This window comes from Chelonia mydas, chromosome 3 (assembly GCF_015237465.2).
Source record: "Chelonia mydas isolate rCheMyd1 chromosome 3, rCheMyd1.pri.v2, whole genome shotgun sequence".
Classification (NCBI taxonomy): Eukaryota; Metazoa; Chordata; order Testudines; family Cheloniidae; genus Chelonia; species Chelonia mydas.
Window position 1 is genome coordinate 45,704,285 of NC_057851.1, and position 24,493 is coordinate 45,728,777.

Genomic DNA, 24,493 nt, shown 5'->3' on the forward strand with positions numbered 1-24,493 from the left:
TCCACCCTTGTTCAATCTTTTGGGCTGCTCAAAGTGTCAGCGACTGAGTCGTGGGCGATCTAGCCAAGTGGCTGAAGCAAGAGTCTGGCTTATCAGACAGAGCTGAACCCAGATGGGGGAGATCCAGGACTGAAGTCCAGGGTTATAGCTGGGCATCAGACACCAAAGGCCAAGCCGAAGGGTTAACCAGAGTCACAGTCAGAAGGTGGAGGAGAGGGTCAGAACCAGAAGTCAGAAACCAAAGCCTAAGCTGAATGGCTAGCCAGAGTCACAGTCTGAAGCAGAGAGTCTGAGCCAGCAGTTAGAGATCAGGAAGGAGCTGGTGGCTGGGGCTAGAGCAGGTACAGGCTGGGGCAGAGGCAGGAGCAAGACTAGAGACAGTATAGGCAGGTGCAGGACCATGTGCAGCTGTGGGCTAGGAATGCAAGCAGCCACTAGACTGCTCCTGAGCGTAAGTATCAGCCTGCAGATTCCTGCATCCATCAGGTAGTGCGGTCAAACAGACAGCTTCCATCAGGGCCAGCTTCACCCACTGGGTTGCCAGGAGACTGGCTCAGCTGCAGGCTATCCCCTGACAGAAAGCCAGGAACAAGCAAAAACACTGCTCCTATTCCCAGCTTTCTTTTACATTTTAAAATGCATTGTGAGGACCCAACAGAGGGGTAGCTAGGTCAGGCTGCAAATAAATCTCTTCCCCTTCAGCAGAGGAGATCTTAATCCTGAATTGTACCTCATCTGCTCTCCCTAGAAAAAGAATGAGACCTAGGGTGGGGTAGGAGACAACCAGGTCTCTTCCCCAAAATAATGATGTCTCAATGAAAGCCAAAGCTTATGTAGGAGAGGCAAGTAATGTGGGATCTGGGGAAGGAGGATTGCTCGGCATGATTGGGGTCCTCAAAGGTTCAGATAGTTCAGTAAAGTCTGAACTTCTGGATGATTATCCACAGGGAACACTTTCGGTTTTGCCTATCACTGGATTCTACGTAACTGACCAGCAAAGAGACCAATTGTCTCAATCCTAATCATTCCATAAAACTGACTCCATATCAGTACTGTAGCTGTGTTGGTCCCAAGATATTAAAGAGACAAGGTGGGTGAGGCAAATCTTTATTACCTCACCCACCTTGTCTCTCCAGATCAGTAGTGACTGTATGTTGCACTCCTATCCTTTGCAACAAGCTGCAGTGGTAGAGAAAAGATAAAAAGCAGTGAATAAGTGGGTATGCTATAGTAATGAGAAAAGGGTTTTACAAAATTTCAGATATCTGGGTTTTGCATACTCATAGGGGAAGTTTACCCCTATGCATCAGAATACCACAAGATCCATGCATCCACTTACGTCCTCTTTAAATGGTGCACAGGTGCTGAGGCAGCTCTTTGTTCAGGAGTAAATTTCACCCAGATTGATTTACTGTGTTATTAAAATAGGATTAACTAAATGCAGTAAATGACTCTAGATGTAATAAAACAAATGCTATTTAACTATAACATAAAAAATAAAATGGAGTACAGTTCACTGTAGTAACATTTAAAGCTTTAAAATAAAAATAAAATAGGGCAAGATATGATTTAGGAGGTCTTTCTCATGGCAAACTATTTTGGAAACAATTCCAGAAAATCAGTATTTCAGTTTAGATCCATTATTCATTAAAAACTTGTATAACATTAGTCTTCTGCTAAACAAACAAATCTTCAAATGATCTAGTAAAAATACAAATGACGGGCCTCATGCAAGCAGAATGACTGAAGTCAATGGGCCTATTGCGAGAGAAAAGTGAGCAAGATTAGGCTTGTAACTAAGGAACATGTTTTGCAAAGATGATGTAATATAGCCAGTCTTAATCTCTTAATGGAAAATGTTTGTCTCTGGTGGACAATACACATAGTTTGAAGGCAATTAGGTGAAGCCACTGTACATCAACCAATATATTTGAGCTGTGCATTTGCATTAAAGTCTCAGAGAAAACAAAACAGTGAGTCGCTAAAATTGTAAATCTATGGAACTAAGTACATTTATCCACTGTAAAATCAGTGCACTGAGGAATATAATATGAACATTGAATAGTTAATGTACAAAACATGATATATTCTATACCAAATGCAAACAATCTTGTCTGTAGGCAAGATCATATTCAGCTCACTAAACTAATACGTAGCATTTATTTTGTGACTTTATTATCCACACTTGAGTCCTGCATTCAGTGTCATAGCAAATGTCTAAAAATATTTTATGTATTAGAAATCACATAAATTATCCACGAGAACCAAAGTGCTGTATGCTTGGCCCTCTCTGTCTGTAACACTGGAAAATCTAGTTGTCTCATTATCTTCTTGGCTCCTAAAAAAATAAGATTAGCTCTCCAAAGGAATAACCAAAAAAAGAGAGAAATGTTGCATATCTACATAATATTTTATATATACATAGCACCTAAACTACTGATAGGCATTATTAATCTGAAATTAAGGAACAAATAAAAATGAAAAGGAGTACTTGTGGCACCTCAGAGACTAACAAATTTATTTGAGCATAAGCTTTCGTGAGCTACAGCTCACTTCATTGGATGCATACAGTGGAAAATATAATGTGGAGATTTTATATACACAGAGAACATGAAACAATGGGTGTTACCATACACACTGTAACAAGAGTGATCAGGAAAGGTGAGCTATTACCAGCAGGAGAGCGCCCCGGGGCGGGGACCTTTGGAGTGATAATCAAGGTGGGCCATTTCCAGCAGTTTACAAGAACAGTTTAAAGAACAGTAGTATGGACCACATATCTATTCAGGGGACACCATCATAGGGCCTAATCACATCAGCCACACTATCAGAGGCTCGTTCACCTGCACATCTACCAATGTGATATATGCCATCATGTGCCAGCAATGCCCCTCTGCCATGTACATTGGCCAAACTGGACAGTCTCTATGTAAAAGAATAAATGGACACAAATCAGATGTCAAGAATTGTAACATTCAAAAACCAGTCGGAGAACACTTCAATCTCTTTGGTCACTTGATTACAGACCTAAAAGTGGCAATCCTTCAACAAAAAAACTTCAAAAACAGACTCCAAAGAGAGACTGCTGAATTGGAATTAATTTGCAAACTGGATACTGTTAGGATATAGATATTGAGGCCTGTCTGTAAAGGCCTATACTCTAAGAATTTAGGTGTAATTCTTATCACTTAGCTAGTTATAGACGTATAAAAGAAAGAATCAAAACCACTGTCTGCCGGTGTAAGGGCCTTCTCTTACTGTGACAGTCTGAGGCCCTGTTCTTAGGCTAAGGCCTTTGGCTAAGCAGCAGAGGCAGCCATAAGCTGGGAAGCGAATGGTCACATCTTTACATTCCAAACCAGTCTCATTGAAATAAGGTGCTATTGGGCTGTTAGGAATACATTCCTGTCCTGATCCTGTTCTGATCATGCCTATCACCTCCAGAGAAAGGGAAGTGCCTAGAAAATGTAAAAGGAAACTTAGTTTGATAGCATCCTGTCTGGCAAGAACTCACTTATCAATAGACACAGCTGGGAAACCCTTAAGTCTTTATAGACGTAGTTGTGAAATCCTCATTTCTGTGTTGTTCTATCATTGTAGTCCCCATTTCACTATTGTTTGTCTGTACAATCTCTGCCTGGTTTTGTGATTGTTTCGATCTGCTGCATAATTAATTTTGCTGGGTGTAAACTAATTAAGGTGGTGGGATATAATTGGTTAAATAATCATGTTACAATATGTTAGGATTGGTTAGTTAAATTTCAGTAAAATGATTGGTTCAGGTATAGCTAAACAGAACTCAAGTTTTACTATATAGTCTGCAGTCAATCAGGAAGTAAGCGGGGGAAATGGGAACAGGGAATGGGGGTAGGGAATTGGAATCATGTTTTGCTAAGGGCAGGAATGGGAACAGGGACACAGTTGTAAGGCTCTGTGGTGTCAGAGCTGGGAAGGGGGACACTAAGGAAGGAAAGTGGAATCATGCTTGCTGGAAGTTCACCCCAATAAACATTGAATTGTTTGCACCTTTGGACTTCGGGTATTGTTGCTCTCTGTTCATGCGAGAATCATAGAATCATAGAATATCAGGGTTGGAAGGGACCTCAGGAGGTCATCTAGTCCAACCCCCTGCTCAAAGCAGGACCAATCCCCAATCAAATCATCCCAGCCAAGGCTTTGTCAAGCCTGACCTTAAAAACTTCCAAGGAAGGAGATTCTACCACCTCCCTAGGTAACGCATTCCAGTGTTTCACCACCCTCCTAGTGAAAAAGTTTTTCCTAATATCCAACCTAAACCTCCCCCACTGCAACTTGAGACCATTACTCCTTGTCCTGTCCTCTTCTACCACTGAGAATAGTCTAGAACCATCCTCTCTGGAACCACCTCTCAGGTAGTTGAAAGCAGCTATCAAATCCCCCCTCATTCTTCTCTTCTGCAGACTAAACAATCCCAGTTCCCTCAGCCTCTCCTCATAAGTCATGTGTTCCAGTCCCCTAATCATTTTTGTTGCCCTTCGCTGGACTCTCTCCAATTTATCCACATCCTTCTTGTAGTGTGGGGCCCAAAACTGGACACAGTACTCCAGATGAGGCCTCACCAATGTCGAATAGAGGGGAACGATCACGTCCCTCGATCTGCTGGCAATGCCCCTACTTATACATCCCAAAATGCCATTGGCCTTCTTGGCAACAAGGGCACACTGCTGACTCATATCCAGCTTCTCGTCCACTGTAACCCCTAGGTCCTTTTCCGCAAACTGCTGCCTAGCCATTCGGTCCCTAGTCTGTAGCTGTGCATTGAGAAGGACCAGGGAAGTAAGCGGGTGAAGGAATAAGCCCCTAACAGATACAATTAACTTAGGCTTGAATAAAGACTGGGAGTGGATGTGTCATTATACAAAGTAAAACTATTTCCCCTTGTTTATTTCTCCTCCTACTGTTCTTGTAAAGTGCTGGAAATGGCCCACCTTGATTATCACTCCAAAGGTCCCCGCTCCGGGGCGCTCTCCTGCTGATAATAGCTCACCTTTCCTGGTCACTCTTGTTACAGTGTGTATGGTAACACCCATGGTTTCATGTTCTCTGTGGATATAAAATCTCCCCACTATATTTTCCACTGTATGCATCCGATGAAGTGAGCTGTAGCTCACAAAAGCTTATGCTCTAATTAATTTGTTAGTCTCTAAGGTGCCACAAGTACTCCTTTTCTTTTTACCGATACAGACTAACACGGCTGCTACTCTGAAAAAAAAATGACTTCCAAGTATCCTACGATTTTATGAGAAATCTACTCATTTTGAGTAGACATCTTCAAAGTGAGCCCCCTGAACATGCAGTTTGCTTACTAAACCTATTTAGACCACAGTATTCTCATAGTTCAGAAAACATCTGAGAGATTCTACTTGTATTGGATCAGTCTGGTAGTTTGATTCAGAGCAGGTACTCTAGTTCTTATGATAGTCAAGACGTCTCTTCTCTTGTTTCTTGCCTATTCTTTCCCAATTCTGTTTTTTATCTGTTTATGTTTTCACTTTGTTCTAACACCAACATCTGTGTGAACTTTTTAAACTTACTTCTTAGCTCTTTAACTCTTGTACATTCCAAATCTGCTGCTATAATTACAAGTCTCTTTCGTGTTTCTAGTGTTCACTTCCTCTACTAGAAAACCTTGTTTATATAAGCAGTTTGGCAAACAGTAACAGGATTTAAATAAAGAGCACTTATTTTCGATTATCATTTTACATAACTTTTCTTTAATAGTGTACAGCTGCATCAAATGCGTTTGAATCTGAGAATCCGACAGCACTAAGGAGACAGGCTGCAATGTATTGGATCTTTGTGTAAGCTTTGTTTTATAAAATAGCAGTGTGCTTACCCGATGCTCTTCTTGCTGTTGCTTTAAAGTTTCATATTCAAGAGCTGGAGCAGGGAGCTGCGAGATGACCATTTCTATTTCGGTTAACCACGGCCAAAGCTCTTCATAAGTCTCCCAGAACTGGTTAACCAGGGATTGAGCACGTTCCAGTTGGAGGTTCCTCTCAGCGTTCATTTGACAGACCATATCATATTTCTGTAAGAGGCTTTCCAGTTTTCTCTAAAACAACATTAGCAAGAAATAGCAGCACTTATCTCTCTTTCAATCTTAGGTATTTACACAATGTCTGTTACCCAGGTATCTAAGCATCTTATTATATTTATTATACCACCATTAAGTAAAGCTAGCCCAAATTCTGCTCTTAGTAGTGCTAATGTAAATCAATGGTACTTGAAGTTAATAGAGTGAATCCAATTTACACAGATTTTGACACACTGTTTTCAAGACAAACACATTTTTAGTGATGTCTTGTATTTTTCTAGGCTTCATTCGGATGGCTCCAGAACAACTTACAAACTGTGGGCTTGATCGTGACTCTTAGGCACAGCCCTGCATTGGCACCAAACCACCCCGAGGGGAAGGGAACACTGGGGAGCATTGGGGTAAGCAATCCGTGTCATCCTGTCAGGAGTGCAGCATACTCTCCTTTGAATGTCCACCCAGCCCACTGGCTGGCATGTGGGAGGAATGGGGTTAGAGTCATAGCTGTGACTGTTATTCTAGCCAGCCCTTATGCAGGCATTGCAAAGAGGAAGGAGGTTCCTTATTCCCTCCCTCTACATAGCCTCATAAAGGCCCTGAATAAATAGTTATCTTTCACTCTCCATTAAAATTCAGCCACCTCTAGCATAAAACATGGCAGTTGTTCTGAACACTGCACAGCAGCTTTAGAAGGCAATATGAAGTATAGCTTGTGCAACTGAAACTATAAGTGGAATTTTAGATATGTGGATTGTAATTTGAAGTTTAAATTTGGCCAGAAAACGTGGGTTAAACCCCTGCTCTGGTGAAGAGTGCCATATGACCTTTAAGTGACTATAGGTAGTCAGGACCTTGGTTTTAAGTCTTATCTGAAAGATATAGTGGCACACTGGCTACTAGTACAGTACTGCGGCACAAGTACAGCTCAGTCTGGGAGAAGATTGTCATCTACAGAATCAACACCAAGACTCTTGGCAGAGCCTGAGTTTTCCTTGGACCTCTCAAATCAAAGTGTTACTGATTAGGCACAAAACTCCTTTGTTTACAAGACTTGATGAGGCAACAGGCTCAGCTGGCATGGCTGGTCTTATACACAGTCAGCAGAACGTGTGACATGCTTCTTTTATATTTTAGCTTATATTAACTAATGGTGATGTTATCACATTCATAATGTGACAGTTAAACATATACAGTTTAAATTATAAATCTCTCACATTTAAGTAAGTGGTAATAAAAAAATTAAGATAGCAAGTAGCTATACATTTCTCCCATGGAAACCTGTCCATGTTATCATTCTTGTGAAAGATTATATGAGACAGTGAACACAAGAGCTAGCCCGGAAAATAAATAAATATATAAATAAACTGTTGATTGTGAAATAGTGTGTCTTTTTTTGGACAAACAAGCTATCCTAAGTTTATTATGTCTTGCGTGTAAATTAAGTTACAAAGAGGCTATCCAGAGGACAATACACAATCTAATGCACAGATAAATGGTAATTTTCACTAAGTATATTACAAATATTTAACAAAAGCTCATATGAAATCATCTTCTTTTACTTCTACAGCCATTTACTTAAGCATTCCTTATTTATTTTAGGGGCAAATCAGCCTTCTTTTCCCCAGCTGCAGAGATCCCCCATGCAACTGAACTGGTGGTTTTCTGCTGCAGAAGGATGAGATACATTGGAAGTGGGGGGGGCCATACAAGGTGTGAGCACTCATGTTCCCCCTTGCTCACCACTGTCCAGCAAAAAAGGAGCTGAGTATCTTTAGGCTTGGAGAATCTACCCTATGCAGATCCTCCCATCCCCAGAACTGTAGAAGAGAAGGCAGAACAATCCCTATCAGGCTCTTTTAGCCACTTGGCTGAAATAGCCCACACAGATAAGAACATAAGAACTTTCGTACTGGGTTCAATGGTCCATCTAGGCCAGTATCCTGTCTCCAACAGTGGCCAGTACCAGAGCTTCAGGGGAGTGTACAGAACAGGGCAGTTGGAGTGATCCACTCATGTATTCTCCTCACAACTTCTGGCAATCAGAGGTTTAGGGTTGCCCAGAACATGTGGTTGCATTCCTGACCATCTTGACTAATGGCCATTGATGGACCTAACCTCCATGAACTTATCTAGTTCTTTTTTTGAACCCAGTTATACTTTTGGCTATCACAACTTCCCATGGCAATGAGTTCCATGGGTTGTGTGTTGTTTGAAAAAGTACTTCCTCTTACTGGTATTAAATCTGCTGCCTATTAATTTCATCAGGTGACCCCTGGTTTTTATATTGTGGGAAAGGAAAAATAACACTTCCCTGTTCACTTTTTATGATTTTATATATCTGTACCATATACCTTTCTTATTCATCTCTTTTCTAAACTGAACAACCCTAATCTTTTTAGTCTCTCTGCTGCTCTATACCTTTGATCATCTTTGTTGCCCTTCTCTGAACCTTTTCCAGTTCTAATATATACTTTTTGAGATGGGGTGAACAGAACTGGACACAGAATTCAAGATGTTGGCACACCATGGATGTGTACAGTGGCATTATATTTTCTGTCTTATTTTCTGTCACTTTCCTAATAGTTCCTACCATTCTGTTAGGCTTTTGACTGCAGCTGCATAATGAGTTGAAATTTTCAGATAATTATCCATGGTGACTCCAAGATCTCTTTATTGAGTGATAACAGCTTACACATATATATGTATAGTTCGAATTATTCTTTCCAACGTGCACTAGTTTGCACTTATCAATGTTGAATTTTACCTGCCATTTTGTCACTCAGTCACACAGTTTTGTGACACTTTGCAACACTTTGCAGTTAGCTTTGGTCTTAACTATTGTGAATATTTTTATTTCCTCTGCAAACTTCACTACTTCACTGTCCACTCCCTTTTCCAGATCATTAATGAACATGTTGAAAAGCACGAGTCCCAGCATACATCTTTTGGGGACCTTGCTGTTCACCTCTCTCCATTGTGAAAACTGACCATTTATTCCTACCTTTTGTTTGAGGCCTGACCCAAAGCCCACTAAAATCAATGGAAAGATTCTCATTCAGTGGGCTTTGAATCAGTGGGCTGAAGGACTCCACAGCCTTTGAGGGAAGACTCCTCTTTACTTGTCCTTGGCGCATCTCCTGATTGTCTAACCCAGCAACACAAGCCAAACCCTGGGATCTGGATTTTAGCTGTAATGCAGACTGCCGTTAATAAATAGTAACACCGTTAAAGGATTCCTAACAGGCTTTTACCACATTGCTGTGGATTATAAAGGGCCCAATTCTGCCGCACTTACTCATGTGGACCGCTACTTAGTCACCCAGATAGTCACATTGTCTTTCATAATACTCAAAGGTGGGTAAAGGTGGCAAAATCAGGCCTAAAAATCAATGGAAGACAATGAAGTAAATACTCAGTGCTTACTTGTCGAACATTTCGAAGGAAAGAAGTCTCAAGGGAATTTGTGCTTCAAGAGTATCCCTTCCTGTATCATTGTTTGCTCAGATCAAATGATCTCCTATTCACAACTGATTAACTTGCCCGATCAATAATAGTGGAAAAAGAAAGGTGATCCTGTGGGAGTGGCTCTGTAAATGCAGAGATTCAAAGCCATCATGCCAGTTGTAGGTTATGGTACCTTACCTTCATGGACTGTTTCTCCTCTTCAGTGCATGTGTTCATAATCTCATCCCCAGTTTCAACAAGTTCATCTATAGCATCCTTGTGCCTCAAAATCTCCATGGTAAATGCCTTGTGACACAATAAATACTGGTCAGCAATAAAGGTTGAGTACATGAAGCGAAAACTATGTTCGAAGTGCATTATGATGGACTGAAAATTAAATCACGCTAGTACATTTTCTAGACCAAGAAAGCACTGGCCAATAATTAACATGACAGTTGGAAATGTATTTCTTTACCTTTTGAACTTGCAGCTGAGCAGCAGTCTGGTCTTGCTCAAGCCTAATATCACCCAGAGACACCAATTTTTTTTCTGTTTCTGCAATCCAGGCTAATTCTGCATCAGCTGCTTGATCAAACTAAATAAAGGAGACAAGAATTAGTTCAGCAGTTTTATATTATGAAGCTTGAATTGACTGTCTTTAGGTAGTTAAGCCACATTTTTAAAAAATGCAAATGCTGAATTGTTAAAAAGATAACAGTCCATATCTATATATAATTTCACTTATATGTGAACTATAGAGCTCAAAATAGTACTGAGGGCTTTAATAAAATCAGGTTAATTCATAAGCATGACAAAGCAGCAGCAAAATAAGAGAAGCATAACATATTTTCCTCAAACGTACAAACCTCTATTAGACAACACTGGAAGATCAAAGAGAATGTAGTACATTTAGAATCTTTCACTGAATATTACTTGTCCTTGCTAGTGATGACCCTAACTTTCACTTATCTTTTCCATCTGTTTAAAAATGTTTTTATTGCAATTATCTGAAGACAAATCAATATAATCCTATGACATTAAGAAGTTTAATGAGTCCAAGAAGAATTAATGCAATATTAGATGACCAGGTTGAAATCCTGGCCCCACTGCAAAACTCCCATTGATTTCAGTGGAAACAGGATTTCACCTGAAGACTTGCTGGTGGATTAAGTGATAAAATGTTCTTTTTGAATTTGGGCACAGCCTGTTCTGTTCCTGAAGAACTGGCTTTCCATTAGAATTAGTTAATACTTTGATGTTTTAAAAAAATATCTCAGAGCATTTCTGAGTAGGAGGCAATGTTTTGTTACATTGTGCAGAAAGGAGCAATGGACCAGGAAAAGAGGTACAAGGGGCCCTAAAGCCTGTAGAAAGGGGACAGTAGATCAAACACAGTATAGTCCAGAATCAACCCATGCCTTCACGACCCTCTGGGCAAACATGCATTTGGACACTACAGTTTTAGGGGTATTTTTGAGGTGAAGCCAAGGAGAAGCAACATGCTGGATGCTGAATTGTTTTGAAAATCTGTCCACAAGTGTCACAGTAGAAGCTGGTGGGTCCTGAGCAGTTTTGAAAATCTGGCTCATATTTAGGTGATGCTGGGTATGTCAACACTAGCGCTGGAAGGTGTAAATCCCAGCTTGAGGGGGCATACCCATGCTAGCGCTGATTGAACTGGTGTGCTAAAAACAGCAGTGTAGTGGCAGTGGAGCAAGGGCAGGATGGGCTAGCCACCCTGAGAATGATCCTGCCTGAGACCATAGGTACATACTAGCCCCTCCCCTCACTCACACTGCAGCTGCAACACTTCTGTTTTTAGTGTGCTAGCTTAGTCAGAGCTAGTGGAGGTATGTCTCCTTGAGCTGGAATTTACACCTTTGCACTCCAGGACAGCCAGACCCTAAATGACAGCTGAATTCTTCTGAAAATCCAGCTCCAGTTGTGGGTGTTGAGCATTTGAAATTCTTTCCCTGCGCTCTTTTGAAAACCGATCAAAAGGTACTGTGTCATAACCTGTCACATGCATTGTAAGCTTTCCTTGTAGGTTCCCTGTTCCAGCACTGACCACACCAACTTAGTTTGAGAAACCCGACAGTTTACAAGTTTGTAGCTGCAGACCCACCATTGCACTGCACCTCCAACGTACCTCAGGTGTACTTTAACCACTAAGTCTGTTGTGTCTTAGTGCTTAATTATGAATCATGCATAGGCCTGAAATTTATTTTTCCCTTATGAGTCAGTCTTTTTCATCCTTATTTTAATCCATTTGTTATAGGAAACAGAGCACAAACATTTTTCCACAAGATGTAATCTCTCATTTATAGTGATAGAAGGTAAATTTGTCCTAAATTTTGCAACTACTTTATAAAAAAGTATACTCTCACTCAGTCTGCATTATGATATTACTGCCAAACTAGTGTACTACACCAGTGGTATTCAAGTCATGGTTCTAGAGCTGCATGTGGCTCTTTGGGCCCCGTTCTTCTGAAGTCCACCCACTTGATTAAAGCTCATCTTACTCCGCAGGGGTCTCAATGCTATCACAGGTGTGTGTCTCACACTGTCTGACACGCTTTGCAAGGCATCTCAGGATATGCTAAGCAAACATAATGAGGCTGCTTTGTTTCCTCTAAAAGTGTGCAATGGTAGTAGGGGGTCAGAAGAAGGGCAGATGACAGTGAATGGACTTATAGAGAACTACAGATTACTTGAAATGTACCATTGCCATGGGTATGTCATAATATTGAATAAATACCCAATTGAAGAAGGTTATGATGCAAACATGGCAATGGAATGTCTGAATGCTGTGACACAACTACAGAAGAACCTCAGAGTTACGCACACCAGAGTTACAAACTGACTGGTCAACCACATGTCTCATTTGGAACCGGAAGTACGCAATCAGGCAGCAGCTGAGACCAAAAAAAAAAAAAAGAAAAAGAAAAAAAAAGAAGCAGCAGCAAATACAGTACAGTACTGTGTTAAACGCTAACTACTAAAAAAATAAAGGGAAAGTTAAAGAAAAGATTTGAGAAAGTAAGGAAACTCTGTTCTTGTTTAAATTCAGATGGTTAAAAGCAGCATTTTTCTTCTGCATAGCAAAGTTTCAAAGCTGTACTAAGTCAGTGTTCAACTGTAAACTTTTGAAAGAACAACCATAACGTTTTAAGAAAAGGAGTACTTGTGGCACCTTAGTGACTAACAAATTTATTAGAGCATAAGCTTTCATGAGCTACAGCTCACTTCATCAGATGCAAACAATGGGTGTTACCATACAGACTGTAACAAGAGTGATCAGGAAAGATGAGCTATTACCAGCGGGGGGGTGGGGGGTGGGGGATTTGGAGTGATAATCAAGGTGGGCCATTTCCAGCACTTTACAAGAACAGTAGGAGGAGAAATAAACAAGGGGAAATAGTTTTACTTTGTGTAATGACACATCCACTCCCAGTCTTTATTTAAGCCTAAGTTACTCTTATTACAGTCTGTATGGTAACACCCATTATTTCATGTTTTCTGTGTATATAAAATCTCCCCACTACATTTTCCACTGCATGCACCCAGTGAAGTGAGCTGTAGCTCATGAAAGCTTATGCTCTAATAAATTTGTTAGTCTCTAAGGTGCTACAAGTACTCCTTTTCTTTTTATGGATACAGACTAACACGGCTGCTACTCGGAAACATAACGTTTTGGTCAGCTATGAACATTTCAGAGTTACGAACAGCCTCCATTCCAAAGGTGTTCGTAACTCTGCGCTTCTCCTGTATCTGGTATCATTTTTCAGCTCCATTTGCCAACTAAATGGTTCTTTCAGGTTGAGTTTCTAGGTGAGATTTGTATGTACAGTATGTTAAAGAATGAACACTATAAAAATGGTAGTGTTTGTATCAGGATTTCACAATGGCATTTTATTTCCATTATGGAGGACAGAGTAAATTCTGAGCTTTGAATTACCCTTGGGCAAGTCAGAATTCATCAGTTTGATACCATCAAATTAATACTCCTGATGCATATTATTTGCTATTTTGTTTGATCAGAAAAGGAGAACTTGTTAATGTGATGAATAATTAAGAATTCCTTTGTTAACACTCTGAAAAGCATCCTCTTTGGCAGAACTAGAGTAGAAGAGTGTAGAATAAATCTTTCCTTCCTTTTGAACCCACAGAGTGCAAACATAATGGGCAATTTTATATTCTATTTCTACACAGAACTCCCAGGGAACAAGGGTAGAACTTGACTCAAATAATTTCAATATTGGGAGTTGAAGTGATAACTGGGGTACTTCCATAGACTTCTGTTGCATTACACCTGGGATCATTTTGGACCAGTTAGGATTAATTTCCAATCTGACATTCATGTCAGGACTCTTCTTTCACATCTTTGAGGTGCCCTCTTCCCATGCCTTGCTCTTTTGTCACTGGCCAAAAATGTCCCCCCAACCCCACACCAGTGCCTCCTTACCCGCTAGCCCACAGGCGCTGATTTTTATTTTTTCCGGTGGGAGCTCCATCCCCACTCTTACCCAAGGCACTGCCCCCACTCCGCCCCTTCTCCCGAGGCCCTGCCCTCGCCCCGCCTCTTCCAACCCCTGTTCTGCACCCTCCCCCGAGACACCCTGATTGCCTGCCACTCGCTGCTCTCTGCCCTCCCACACGTGTCTCCTGCCAGCCGCCAAACAGATGATCGACAACCCCGCTGAACAGCTGTGGCTGGTGGGTACTGAGCACCCCCTATTTTTTTTTCCTGTGGGTGCTTGAGCCCCAGAGCACCCACGGAGTCAGCACCTATGCTCTAGCCCACGTGTTCTTGGTGCCTTTGACCCTCTGCAAAACCTCTAAGTATTTGCAGCACTGTTAAATTACGACTACAATCATCCCTCCCCAACATCTCTGCCCAAATAACACTTCAGGTGGTTGCCTGTGGCTACTCCCCTGAGCAGGAGGTTGGCTCTTTCCTCATACGTAGCTCCTGGAGTTACCATACCTAACATCAGCCCATTCTGGCTTCCCCAACATAAGAAAGTCTGAGGTGGTCTGGGTGTGGCAGGAGAAGAGGGATCACGATTGGAGTGCAATGTGTCCTCATGATGCTGTCTGGTGCAGCAGCCCTTTGGAACTATTATTCACTAGTGCAAATTAGAGCAGCCCTGAAGCCGTCTAAATTGCGCTATGGGCTGGTTTGGTTCCTGACTACTCCCTACGATAAATGTGGGGGAGAAAGTTGGTAGAAACCCACATATACACATGGGTCACATGCCCCTGGGGATCCAGCCCTCAATTTTATAAAGGTGTCTGCTGAGATAAGATAAATATTCAGAGTGAATGCCATAAAAGATAGTCAGAATATTTATAAATTACTTATAACCTTAGGACCCTCCATTATCACCAACCCTCTTACAGTCAGTTTCCACAATGTTTTGAAACTATGCCCTATATACTTTCAGCTTCGCTGAAGCCAATTCTGTTTGTTGGTGCTATGGGCACTGGAAAAAATTCCATTCATATTTTTGTGTTTGTAAAATTAACTTCAGGCAGAAATTGGAGAATTTGCAGCTCTGCTTTTCTCTCATCATCAGGTAGCTAGATGTGAGACCACACAGATTTACATCTATGAAATGCAAGTGCCAATTCTAAAAGATCACTCAATTATTTTCTAATCAAACTTTAGAAACACACACACATATTCAACAACTTATTTCTTGCAGCTGCATGCAAATTACACCATTAACTCAGTCCTTCAGTGCAATTTAAGGTAAGTTGGTCCAACATGTTAGCTGCAGAAAATACAAAAGCACAAGGCCAGATCCTTAGCTGGTATAAATGGACTTCAGAGGAACTGCACCTATTTAAACAAGCTGAGGATCTGGGCCATATTGTATATATTACAGCATAAAATGTAAATGATACAGGGCCTGACTGAGCTTGTAGTTCTCACTCAGACAAAACTTTCACTGAAACCCCACAGGTTCATACTCCCAATGATTTTGGCTACAAGACTGATCTCTAAGGTTTGTGTTAACAATGAGGCAGATGGCTACAACAATGTACAGATTAGTTTTGCTCTGGCACTTGTATCTGAACAGTGCAGTCACATTCTATTCAAACAGACCTTTAGTTGCTCAAGCACAGCAAATTTACGGCAACATTGTTAACGAACAACCTTTGTTCAGGTACAGATTCCTGGAGGCAAACTTTTTATTGCCCAAAGAACAAAAACAGCTGTTAAGTACCTGCTGTGATCTTAGAATGGCAGCATCAATCTCCTCCACCTTCTGAGTTAGAGTGTCACTCACTAATCTGTACCGCTCATTGTCGTCAGTCACCATTTTGTCTAACCCCTCTCTTGCCCTCCATGGCACCAATTCCAGCAAGGCACTGCTGACTTCATTGAGAGTGTCCAGTAAGCCTTTGTTGTTCTTTGCTTCTTTTTTCAACTCCTGAAAAAGGCCATTTAAAGTAAACATGCCAGCATGAGAGCCAAACACACACAGCTTGCACATATTTTTATTCTTCTGTCTACTCTAAGAAGCAAGAACTGGAACATTTTCCAGGCGAACAAAAGGGATAAATTGGCACACTTATTTTCAGCTCAGTTACATTAGCCTTTGTTATTGTTAAGTTGTTTGACAGAAAAGCAGGTGATTCCTGAAGGGAAGTTTCTACAGAACAGAACTGAAATATATTCCTCCAATCAGCATGGTACACTGTCATTCTCTGGAATTCAATACAGTTGTCAGTCTTTAATCAAGCAAACAAAGAGAAGAAAGCAAACACATATTCTTTGCACTCTGCAACCATCTTTCTATGGAACAAATTCACCAGCAAGTAAAATCAAATGTGAAATAACGCAAAATATTGTCTAAATTCAAGTGAATTTTTAAATGAACATTTGAATTCAATCCATTCAATCAAAATCATTACAAGTGCAGTGAAAAATGACCTTTTTATTCCCACATGCAAACATATTTTGATTTTCTGTTATTTTTTAATCTGGTTTCCAAAATAAGTGTATTTATTTAGCAATTTAGTAACCTATTTCATGTAATGGTGTTATTAGTGTTCTACTAACACTCTACAGTTTCTTTCCAAATAGTTGTTACTAGCCTGAAATTAATACTGTCTCTTAAATACAGGCTCTTTTCCTACTTTAAGGTTTTGTATTTGTCTGTGACACAACTAAAGAACAAAAATAACTTTGTTTGACAATTTAAGAGTTTTCCCAGTGATCGGTAGCTTACTGAACTAGAACAAAATGTAGCTCTTCTCCTGTTGACCTAATAATAAACCTCAGCCAAATCTCATCAGTGACTGCTAGAAAGAGATTGTGATTCTTTACTGTTTTATTCCTAGTCAGAGAGCTGATCTGGTGCCAAATTATGATCGTTTGCAAGGCATCCTCCAGCCAAAGAGAAGCTAACCTACTTAACTAGTTCAAATCTTTACATGAAAAATAACAAAGCAATATATACAGTTTATAGCTTTTAGAACATACTTTTTGTCTTTCTTGTACTTCACTTAATTCTTCTCCCTTGGGGATCTGAGCATCATATGAAAGCAATTCCACCTCCACTTTGTCAAGCCATATGCAGAGTTCCTCATGAGTGGACTGCAGTTGACTTGCAAGCTGCAGTGCTTGCTCTAAAGTCTTGGATACATCAGAACTCAATTTAGTAATATCTTTGTACCTTGCTTTAATGCCTTCCAATTTATCTTGAATTATTACAACTTCATCACCTAAAATTTCAAAGGGATGTTATTTCACATGAATGCAAAAAAACCAAAAACGAAACAAAACAAAAAACCTCAATAATAAGTAATATATTTTTAGTTTCTTAAGTGCAGAGTGACCCAGACAAGACCCAGGGACAGATCACAGACTGGTGTAAATTGTCCAGTGAAGCCGTGGAGCTATAACACTTTACAACAACTCTGGATCTGTCCCTTCTTCTCTTACCACTCCAAACTCTGGACAAGTGGAGATCTGGACCCAAGCTTTGAGGATTGGGCCCATTTCTAGTGTTATTCCTTGGAGATATAAAAATTGGTTCTTGTTCTCTTTTTCTTTAAAAGGCAAACATTAAAATTTACATACTTTTTACCCAAACACAAACTATATAAAAACCTTAAATTTACATTCATTTTTATATAGGTTGACACAGGTTATGAAATGTATCAATAAAAGTGCAAGAATGGAGCTGCAAAATACCAAATGGTATTTACATGATTAATTTACAATTTATTTATCATCATTAACTGATAACTAGACTGTATGGTTCAAAGAATAATTTGAATTATTCTTTGAACCATACAGTGTAATTATCAATCATTAGACACACACACACACAGCCCAAGAGTCAAAATGCAGAGAGAGACTCCTGTAATAGACCTATTGCAATATATTTAGATTTAATCCCATAACATAACTTCTAACTGGGTAACAGAGGAGGGTTTTTCCCTTCTGTCTTTGAGAGCTGAAATACTCGGAGGACTGGAACATTTAGATAGATGTTCCTCTGCAGACCAGACATGTTGTGTGCAATTGGAATGCAACTTTTCCCGCAATACTAGCTCTGATCTGGATCTGATCTGATCTGCTCTCTAACAGCAAAAGGTAGCCTAATATCTTCACTTCTGGGCTTCTATAGAAAAAAGGCTGTGTCCTATGCCAAATAGTCCTACATCCATGAGTAATGTTCATAACTTGCGAGTAGGAACAAAATGGAGGTTCACAAAAATAATTTTCCATCAACCAAAAAAAAAAAATAAAGGGCCAAATTCTCTGTGTGGCTAAATGGGTGCATCTCCATTGACTTCAATGCTCACTTACACCAGCAGAGAATTTGGCCCAAAGACGCAACGTACCGTGACTTCAATAGTTATTAGAATAAACAATTAAATCAAGTGAATAAATCTAGCCAGTGACTAAAGGCTAATATTTACAGGCTTCAGCTTATTTTTCCCATAATCACTTACAAGTATGAGGAAAAGGCTGCTGAATCATTAATTTCCTAAAAGCTCTCACCTGTTGTTTGCTTGAGAAGCTCTAAGCCATTTTGTATAGCCTGATCAACATTTTGTTTTCTGAGCAGAATCTCTTCCTGAAGCACCTATGAGAAGATGCCATTTGCGTAAGCATTGAGGTTACAGATCAAGTTATTTTTAGTTTAAATAGTTGTATCACCTTTCAAATCAAATATATTAATGAGAAATAAATAAATGGTGGACATAAAAATGAAGTAAAATAAATAAATAAATAAATAAATAAATAAATTTAAAGGAAAAGAAATAAAAATACCAGTAGATCAGCATGTTGTTTCATGAGTGAGTTTGTGCTGTAATCTTGGACTGACAGTTTGCTCAGTTTGTCATGTACTTCATTCAGCCAGTTCATCAATTCAACTTCATCTTCCCCGAAAATCTGAGCATTGCAATAGGCTTGCTGGAGCAGCTCAGACCAGCTGTTACTCTTCTCTTGAATCTCAATATATCGGGCTTGGGAAGAATCTAGCTTTTCCTGCACCATATCTTTATCCTCTCTGGAGCTCATAGTCTTAAGAGACTGACCAATGCTAATGGCCATATGTAAACTTTTATTGCGAGTAAGGATGTCATCTTCTAACACCTAAATGAAGTTTTTAAAATAATGAAGAAAGAAAAGAAAAATGGACAAACCAAAAGCAAATACAAATGGAACTATAGAACAACAGAAATATAATGGTTTTATTGTCTATTACAAATAAAAATGTATCAAATTTGGACTAATGGGGAAAAAACAGAGATCCCAGTTCTACTGTATTTCACAATCTCACATAAAAAAAATCCCATATGAATGACACAAATGTCTGGTTTATATCTTACTTTATGCTGAGAAATCTGCTGCTGCAGTTTAGAAGTTTGTGTTCCAATGGGTTCAGAATTTGCAAGCCTTTTTTCAGTGGTGGTCAGCCACTCAACCAGGGGTTCTAAAGTTTCATGGAATTGCTGTGCTACCACTAAGATACCTTCCAACTGACGATTCCTGTAAACATGCCAAGATAAAGGTCATTTTTGCGATGAAGTGCGTGTGAGAGATTCAATAAAACCCTTCATCCTCTCAGCTAAAAAATATTCTACACATTATTGTAGAAGCCAGCCACAAGCTGAAACAGATATACTTCCACAGTACAGGAAGAAAAACAATGTAAACCAACAACCATATAAAAGTACAGTTAATAAGAAAGACTCCAAAAATCATACTGGCTGAACAAGAGAGTCCAATACTTGATATCCTTTGTTAATAAAATAAATTTTACTGCATTCATATGCACTTGGTTAAAAATAACCTAAGGCTCCATTAAGTAACGCGCTTAAATACATGGGCTCATTTTTATTCAGGAAAGTACTTCAACTTCTGCTTAACTTTAAGCATATGCTTAAGTCCTATTGTCTTCAATGGGACTTATACATACACTTAAAGTTAGGCACATACTGAAGTACTCTGCTGAATCAGGGCATGTAATCATGCTCACTCCAACCTGTAAAATAAATTCTTTAAATATCTTTTCAGTGACGTTGTATGAACTGTACAGCCCCAATCCTGCACTCCTTGTTCAAGTTAAAAACTCATTTTTGTCAGTGGCAGTTTTACCTTATAAGGATACAGATTTGCCCCTGAATGCAAGGTGGCAATCTCTACAACATCTCTGAGATGTCCAACGTTTTTGATGGGGTTCTGTTCTGTTGTTCTTTATTCCACCCTTACAAAAATATTTTTCTCAGTCCTACTCGCCTATACATTTCACCCAAGGCAGACTATTTTAGTGCTTTCTATTTTTAAGACTTTAGAAAAATTCATCCTGTGTTAAACATTAAGGGCCATTTATGAATAATGGTGATTCCCTCCCAAGAAAAAGAAATATGTCTTTTGTCATTTTAGTTTTCAGAAGTGTAATCAAAGAATTATGGAGACAAACCTGTATCTAAACAGATGGACTGAACAGACTTGTAATTTGATTTGAAAATATATTTCACCAGACTCGTATGATAATATTAAATTAAATGAGATTAACATTTACTTCAATTAATGAGTCATGGATCCTTGTATTTTTTTTAAACACAGAATGGTATAATAGCCTAATAACTGAATCTACTAATTTCTTTAAGTAATCAGGTTATTAATTATTTATTATTATTATTATGGGTGTACATTTGAGGGCTTAAATAACAATAGGCATAGATGGGGGCAGCCAAAAAGATGAGGAAGTGTCAGAAGAGTCCAAACAAACTTAATGCCAGAATCTCAATCCCAATAATACACTATACAGATAAAAGCATTTCATTGTTTAGCATTGCAATACATAACATTATAGATTTAAACTCTTTTCAGTCTTCCCTAACCACCCTCCTTGCCTCTGTCTCCCCACTTAGTTTTGTGCCTTCATCCATGCTATCTCCCATGCTTACAGCACCCTCTCTTCCTCCTCTCAAGCACTAAGTGACCTCTTTTCAGATCTTCCCTCTGAAAGCACACTTCTTCAGCAAAACCCTTCAAACACTGTGCCCTCCAAAGACACTTGCACTATTCATGTTAACTTGTCTTCCCCTGTGTTATGTGTATCTGAATTTTGTAGTGATATTAGAATTCGACTGGAAGTTGTTCGGGGAAGGAACTGTGTTATCTTATTTTGTCTGCACAGCTCTGAGCATGATGGTGGGACTATTTTTTTTTAACTTTATTGGGAGTTGAGGGAGCCCAGCACCTTACATAAGGATCTCAGCAACTCACAGGATCAGGACCAATGATCCAATTCTTCAGATAACCCTGATTTGAAAACGAGAAGTGCAATATTCTCCCTTTGTGGCCACAACTCAGGATTTAAAGAGTTCTAAGGAACTATTATTTATTGAGAGTTGATTGTGTGCTTTGTGCCATACAGAACAGCAAGAATCTGGTTTCTCCACCAAGGAATTTACATTCTGCCTATACTAATGCAGACGTAGTGTTCCAGATAATCAGAAGATGCATGTGCAGTTGATCTCCCTTTTAGCTTTTCAGTATAGTAAAACTTTTTTTTTTATAGCTAATGACCTGTTCAAGCTATTTTCCTTTGCTTTTCTTACGAATCAGCTTTATATATATCATCACCAAGGCACAATACATTTGACATAGCAATAAGAAAATAGTGCTTATGAAGTCTCAGATTATGAAGTTCCACATGCTGCTTCTAGCCATCTATCCCCTGCTAAACTCATATTTCTCAAAGGAATGAAAGAATGTCAAATACCTGGTTTCAGCTTTACTGAGCAATGCATCCCATCTACTATCCAGGAGACTCAACTGCTTCAAGATCTTCACTTTATCAGCAGGTTCTGCTGACTCTGCAATTTTCTCGCCTTCGCGCTTGCTTACCTCAACGGTAGGTCTGCGGTCATCCAGTAACCTCTGGAGAAGCTGGAGATAAAGCAATCAAAAATCAAATTGCTAGGAAACAACTGAATCAACACAAAGCTGTGGAAATGTAAGGAGGCACATTTGTCAAGATCTTGTTAATAACGTACGCTCTGCTTAAAAGGACAGTAGCAAAGAAATATTAGATGCTTGTATTACCATGAAAATGCCAATATTGTAAAAAGAGTTAATTCTGACTTGAGCTAGTTAGTTGTTTCTCTGTAAACTGAAAGTGGCAGATGTCCACCAAGTCCTCGCCCCACAAAAGACCTTTCCCTGTAAATGAGTGTATTAATTGGTTTTTGTGTGACGAAGATGTGTGGCAGCCCACACTGGTGCATACACATATGGGAAAATGTCACATTTAACATCCACTGTATTTGCTAATGAGCTTTTATTATAATTTGTGTGAGCATTTATAGAAAAACTGCATGTTTGCAGAGGTGCAGATAACATATATAGGCTTGGAAGGATTAGATGTTTACCCCTAACTGTTGATTTCACCCTACATACACAAAGAGATGAAAAAATATTTCCATTGATAATAACTGAAATTTATAGACAGGCAAAGTAAGAAAAATGCTCCTTGAGAACTTACTGCAGTTTGATTTAAGGATATTGTTTACTTTGTATATTTTGACAAGTGATGCAATTTGTGTTTTAATGGTTATAAAGCTTTAACTTGGTGAATCTCAACATCTACTGTCATTAATTATTGTCTGCCCCTGCATTGCTTCACACAGCTGTGAACATGTAAATGATAAAAATAAAATGCTTGAAACCCATAAGTTTGTGTAACTAAAAATTTAAATCAATAGCAATTGAAAAAATGCTTCAAAATACACTATTATCTGAAAAATTATGTCAAAAAATGGAATTCAACTGCTCTGATCATGTACAGTTACATTTTCCACTGATCACGTCTGGGATGTCTGAAAATTGGGTTCACTGACATCACCTAGTAAATTAGTTTCTCCCCCAAGAATCTTCCATATTTCTGTCTAAAACTTGATGATCCCCCTATTTTTTCCACCATTCCTTCGTTGGCTGGAGGGACTCCATCCCTCTGTCTCTGCAATACTCCCGGCACACAATGCTCTACTGCATGCTGCAACCTTTAGGCTTCATAGACTGTGCCTCTATGTTAAATATGAGAATGACTTTGGGCCATATTGTAGAATGCCATGCAGTGGTTTGGTCCCTGAGCTGCATTATGCCCACTTCTTCTCTAGTTATGAAAATTCTAGGAGCGATTATAACCTCCTTATACCAGCCCACAGTGTTGTCTACATTGGAGATGACCAGCATTGCGGCACCAGCATTCTGGCTGAGGATGCAAAGACAGTGGGATTTAGGCACTTACTCCATGCTGCTCATGCCTAGAGTGGTTAGCTCCACTGTTTGTAATACTGCTTTGCAAATTTTAAAACGAAAATTCTATCCCTTCTCATTTTCTGCTTCTCCATTAACCATACATTGATTTTTTTCCTCCTGCTTTGTGTCTAAAATGCCTTGATTCTTTTTGTTTTTAACTTGCTAGATTTTGCACTTGCATCCAAGTACAGATGAAGGAGAATCAGAGCCCAGTTTCTAAAATGAAATGTCACACCCCTCCACATAATTCCAGAAGATAGAGTATGGAAAGCACAGCTGCATTAAATACTTCAATACATTTGATTGTAATACAGTACACTTGAGCAGATTTTCTGCTTCAGTGAAGATTGGGAATTCATTATCATCACTGAAGCAGAGAGAGAGAATCTGAATGTACAATAATAAGTTTCACTTACTTTCTGTTCCTGTATCTGGGCCTTCACAACTTTGAACTCGGCAGATGGGGGCTTCTGATTGGCCACTAGATCTTCTGTATCAATGAGCCAGCTAAGCAGAGATTCAAGGGCATCCTGGAACCTTCCACAGCGGAGAAGAGCTTCTTGCAGCTGAGCAGCTCGTTGAGCAACCTGAAAGAAAGACAGAGAGAGTATTAATCACTTTTCCTTTTTTTCCCCTCCTACTTCTGCCAATTAACTGAGGTTTGCAGAATGGCTGTCTCTATTACTGTAGTGTATTTTCATATTTATACCTCTTCATCATTGTGCAGAAGTTAATTCACATTCATCATTTTAAAATTCCACCACTGTAGTTATGAACTAGGGCACTTATCTCTTAGGCTGTGGTCTTCCATTTAAAGGCATGAGGTTGATTCCCAGTAAACTATATTATCCCAACAATGCAGTAGAAATAATACTCCTGTGTTGTACAGTTATGTTCTACAGTGATACTATGAAAAGAAAAGGAGTACTTGTGGCACTTAGAGACTAACCAATTTATTTGAGCATGAGCTTTCGTGAGCTACAGCTCACTTCATCGGATGCATCCGATGAAGTGAGCTGTAGCTCACGAAAGCTCATGTTCAAATAAATTGGTTAGTCTCTAAGTGCCACAAGTACTCCTTTTCTTTTTGCGAATACAGACTAACACGGCTGTTACTCTGAAACCAGTGATACTATGGTGAAATACAGTCGTGTGAAACATGCCTCTAG

The 24,493-nt window shown here is 39.4% G+C and overlaps 1 protein-coding gene across 14 annotated transcripts in view; it reads right to left on the minus strand.

Moving 5' to 3' along the window:
* Positions 1-24,493, minus strand: part of DST (dystonin) — a 462,719-nt gene that overhangs the window by 59,178 nt on the left and 379,048 nt on the right. For 13 of the 14 annotated variants that reach the window (XM_043542402.1, XM_043542401.1, XM_037894239.2 and 10 more), the window contains 10 exons: positions 23,741-23,911; positions 21,787-21,953; positions 19,382-19,541; positions 18,819-19,145; positions 18,546-18,630; positions 17,016-17,257; positions 15,754-15,960; positions 9,996-10,115; positions 9,719-9,826; positions 5,876-6,094 (listed from right to left, as the gene is read on the minus strand). In XM_043542402.1, the coding sequence (XP_043398337.1) occupies positions 5,876-6,094; positions 9,719-9,826; positions 9,996-10,115; positions 15,754-15,960; positions 17,016-17,257; positions 18,546-18,630; positions 18,819-19,145; positions 19,382-19,541; positions 21,787-21,953; positions 23,741-23,911 (1,806 nt within the window). The remainder of the gene's footprint in view (positions 1-5,875; positions 6,095-9,718; positions 9,827-9,995; positions 10,116-15,753; positions 15,961-17,015; positions 17,258-18,545; positions 18,631-18,818; positions 19,146-19,381; positions 19,542-21,786; positions 21,954-23,740; positions 23,912-24,493) is intronic. The other variant, XM_037894242.2, reaches the window with a different exon arrangement.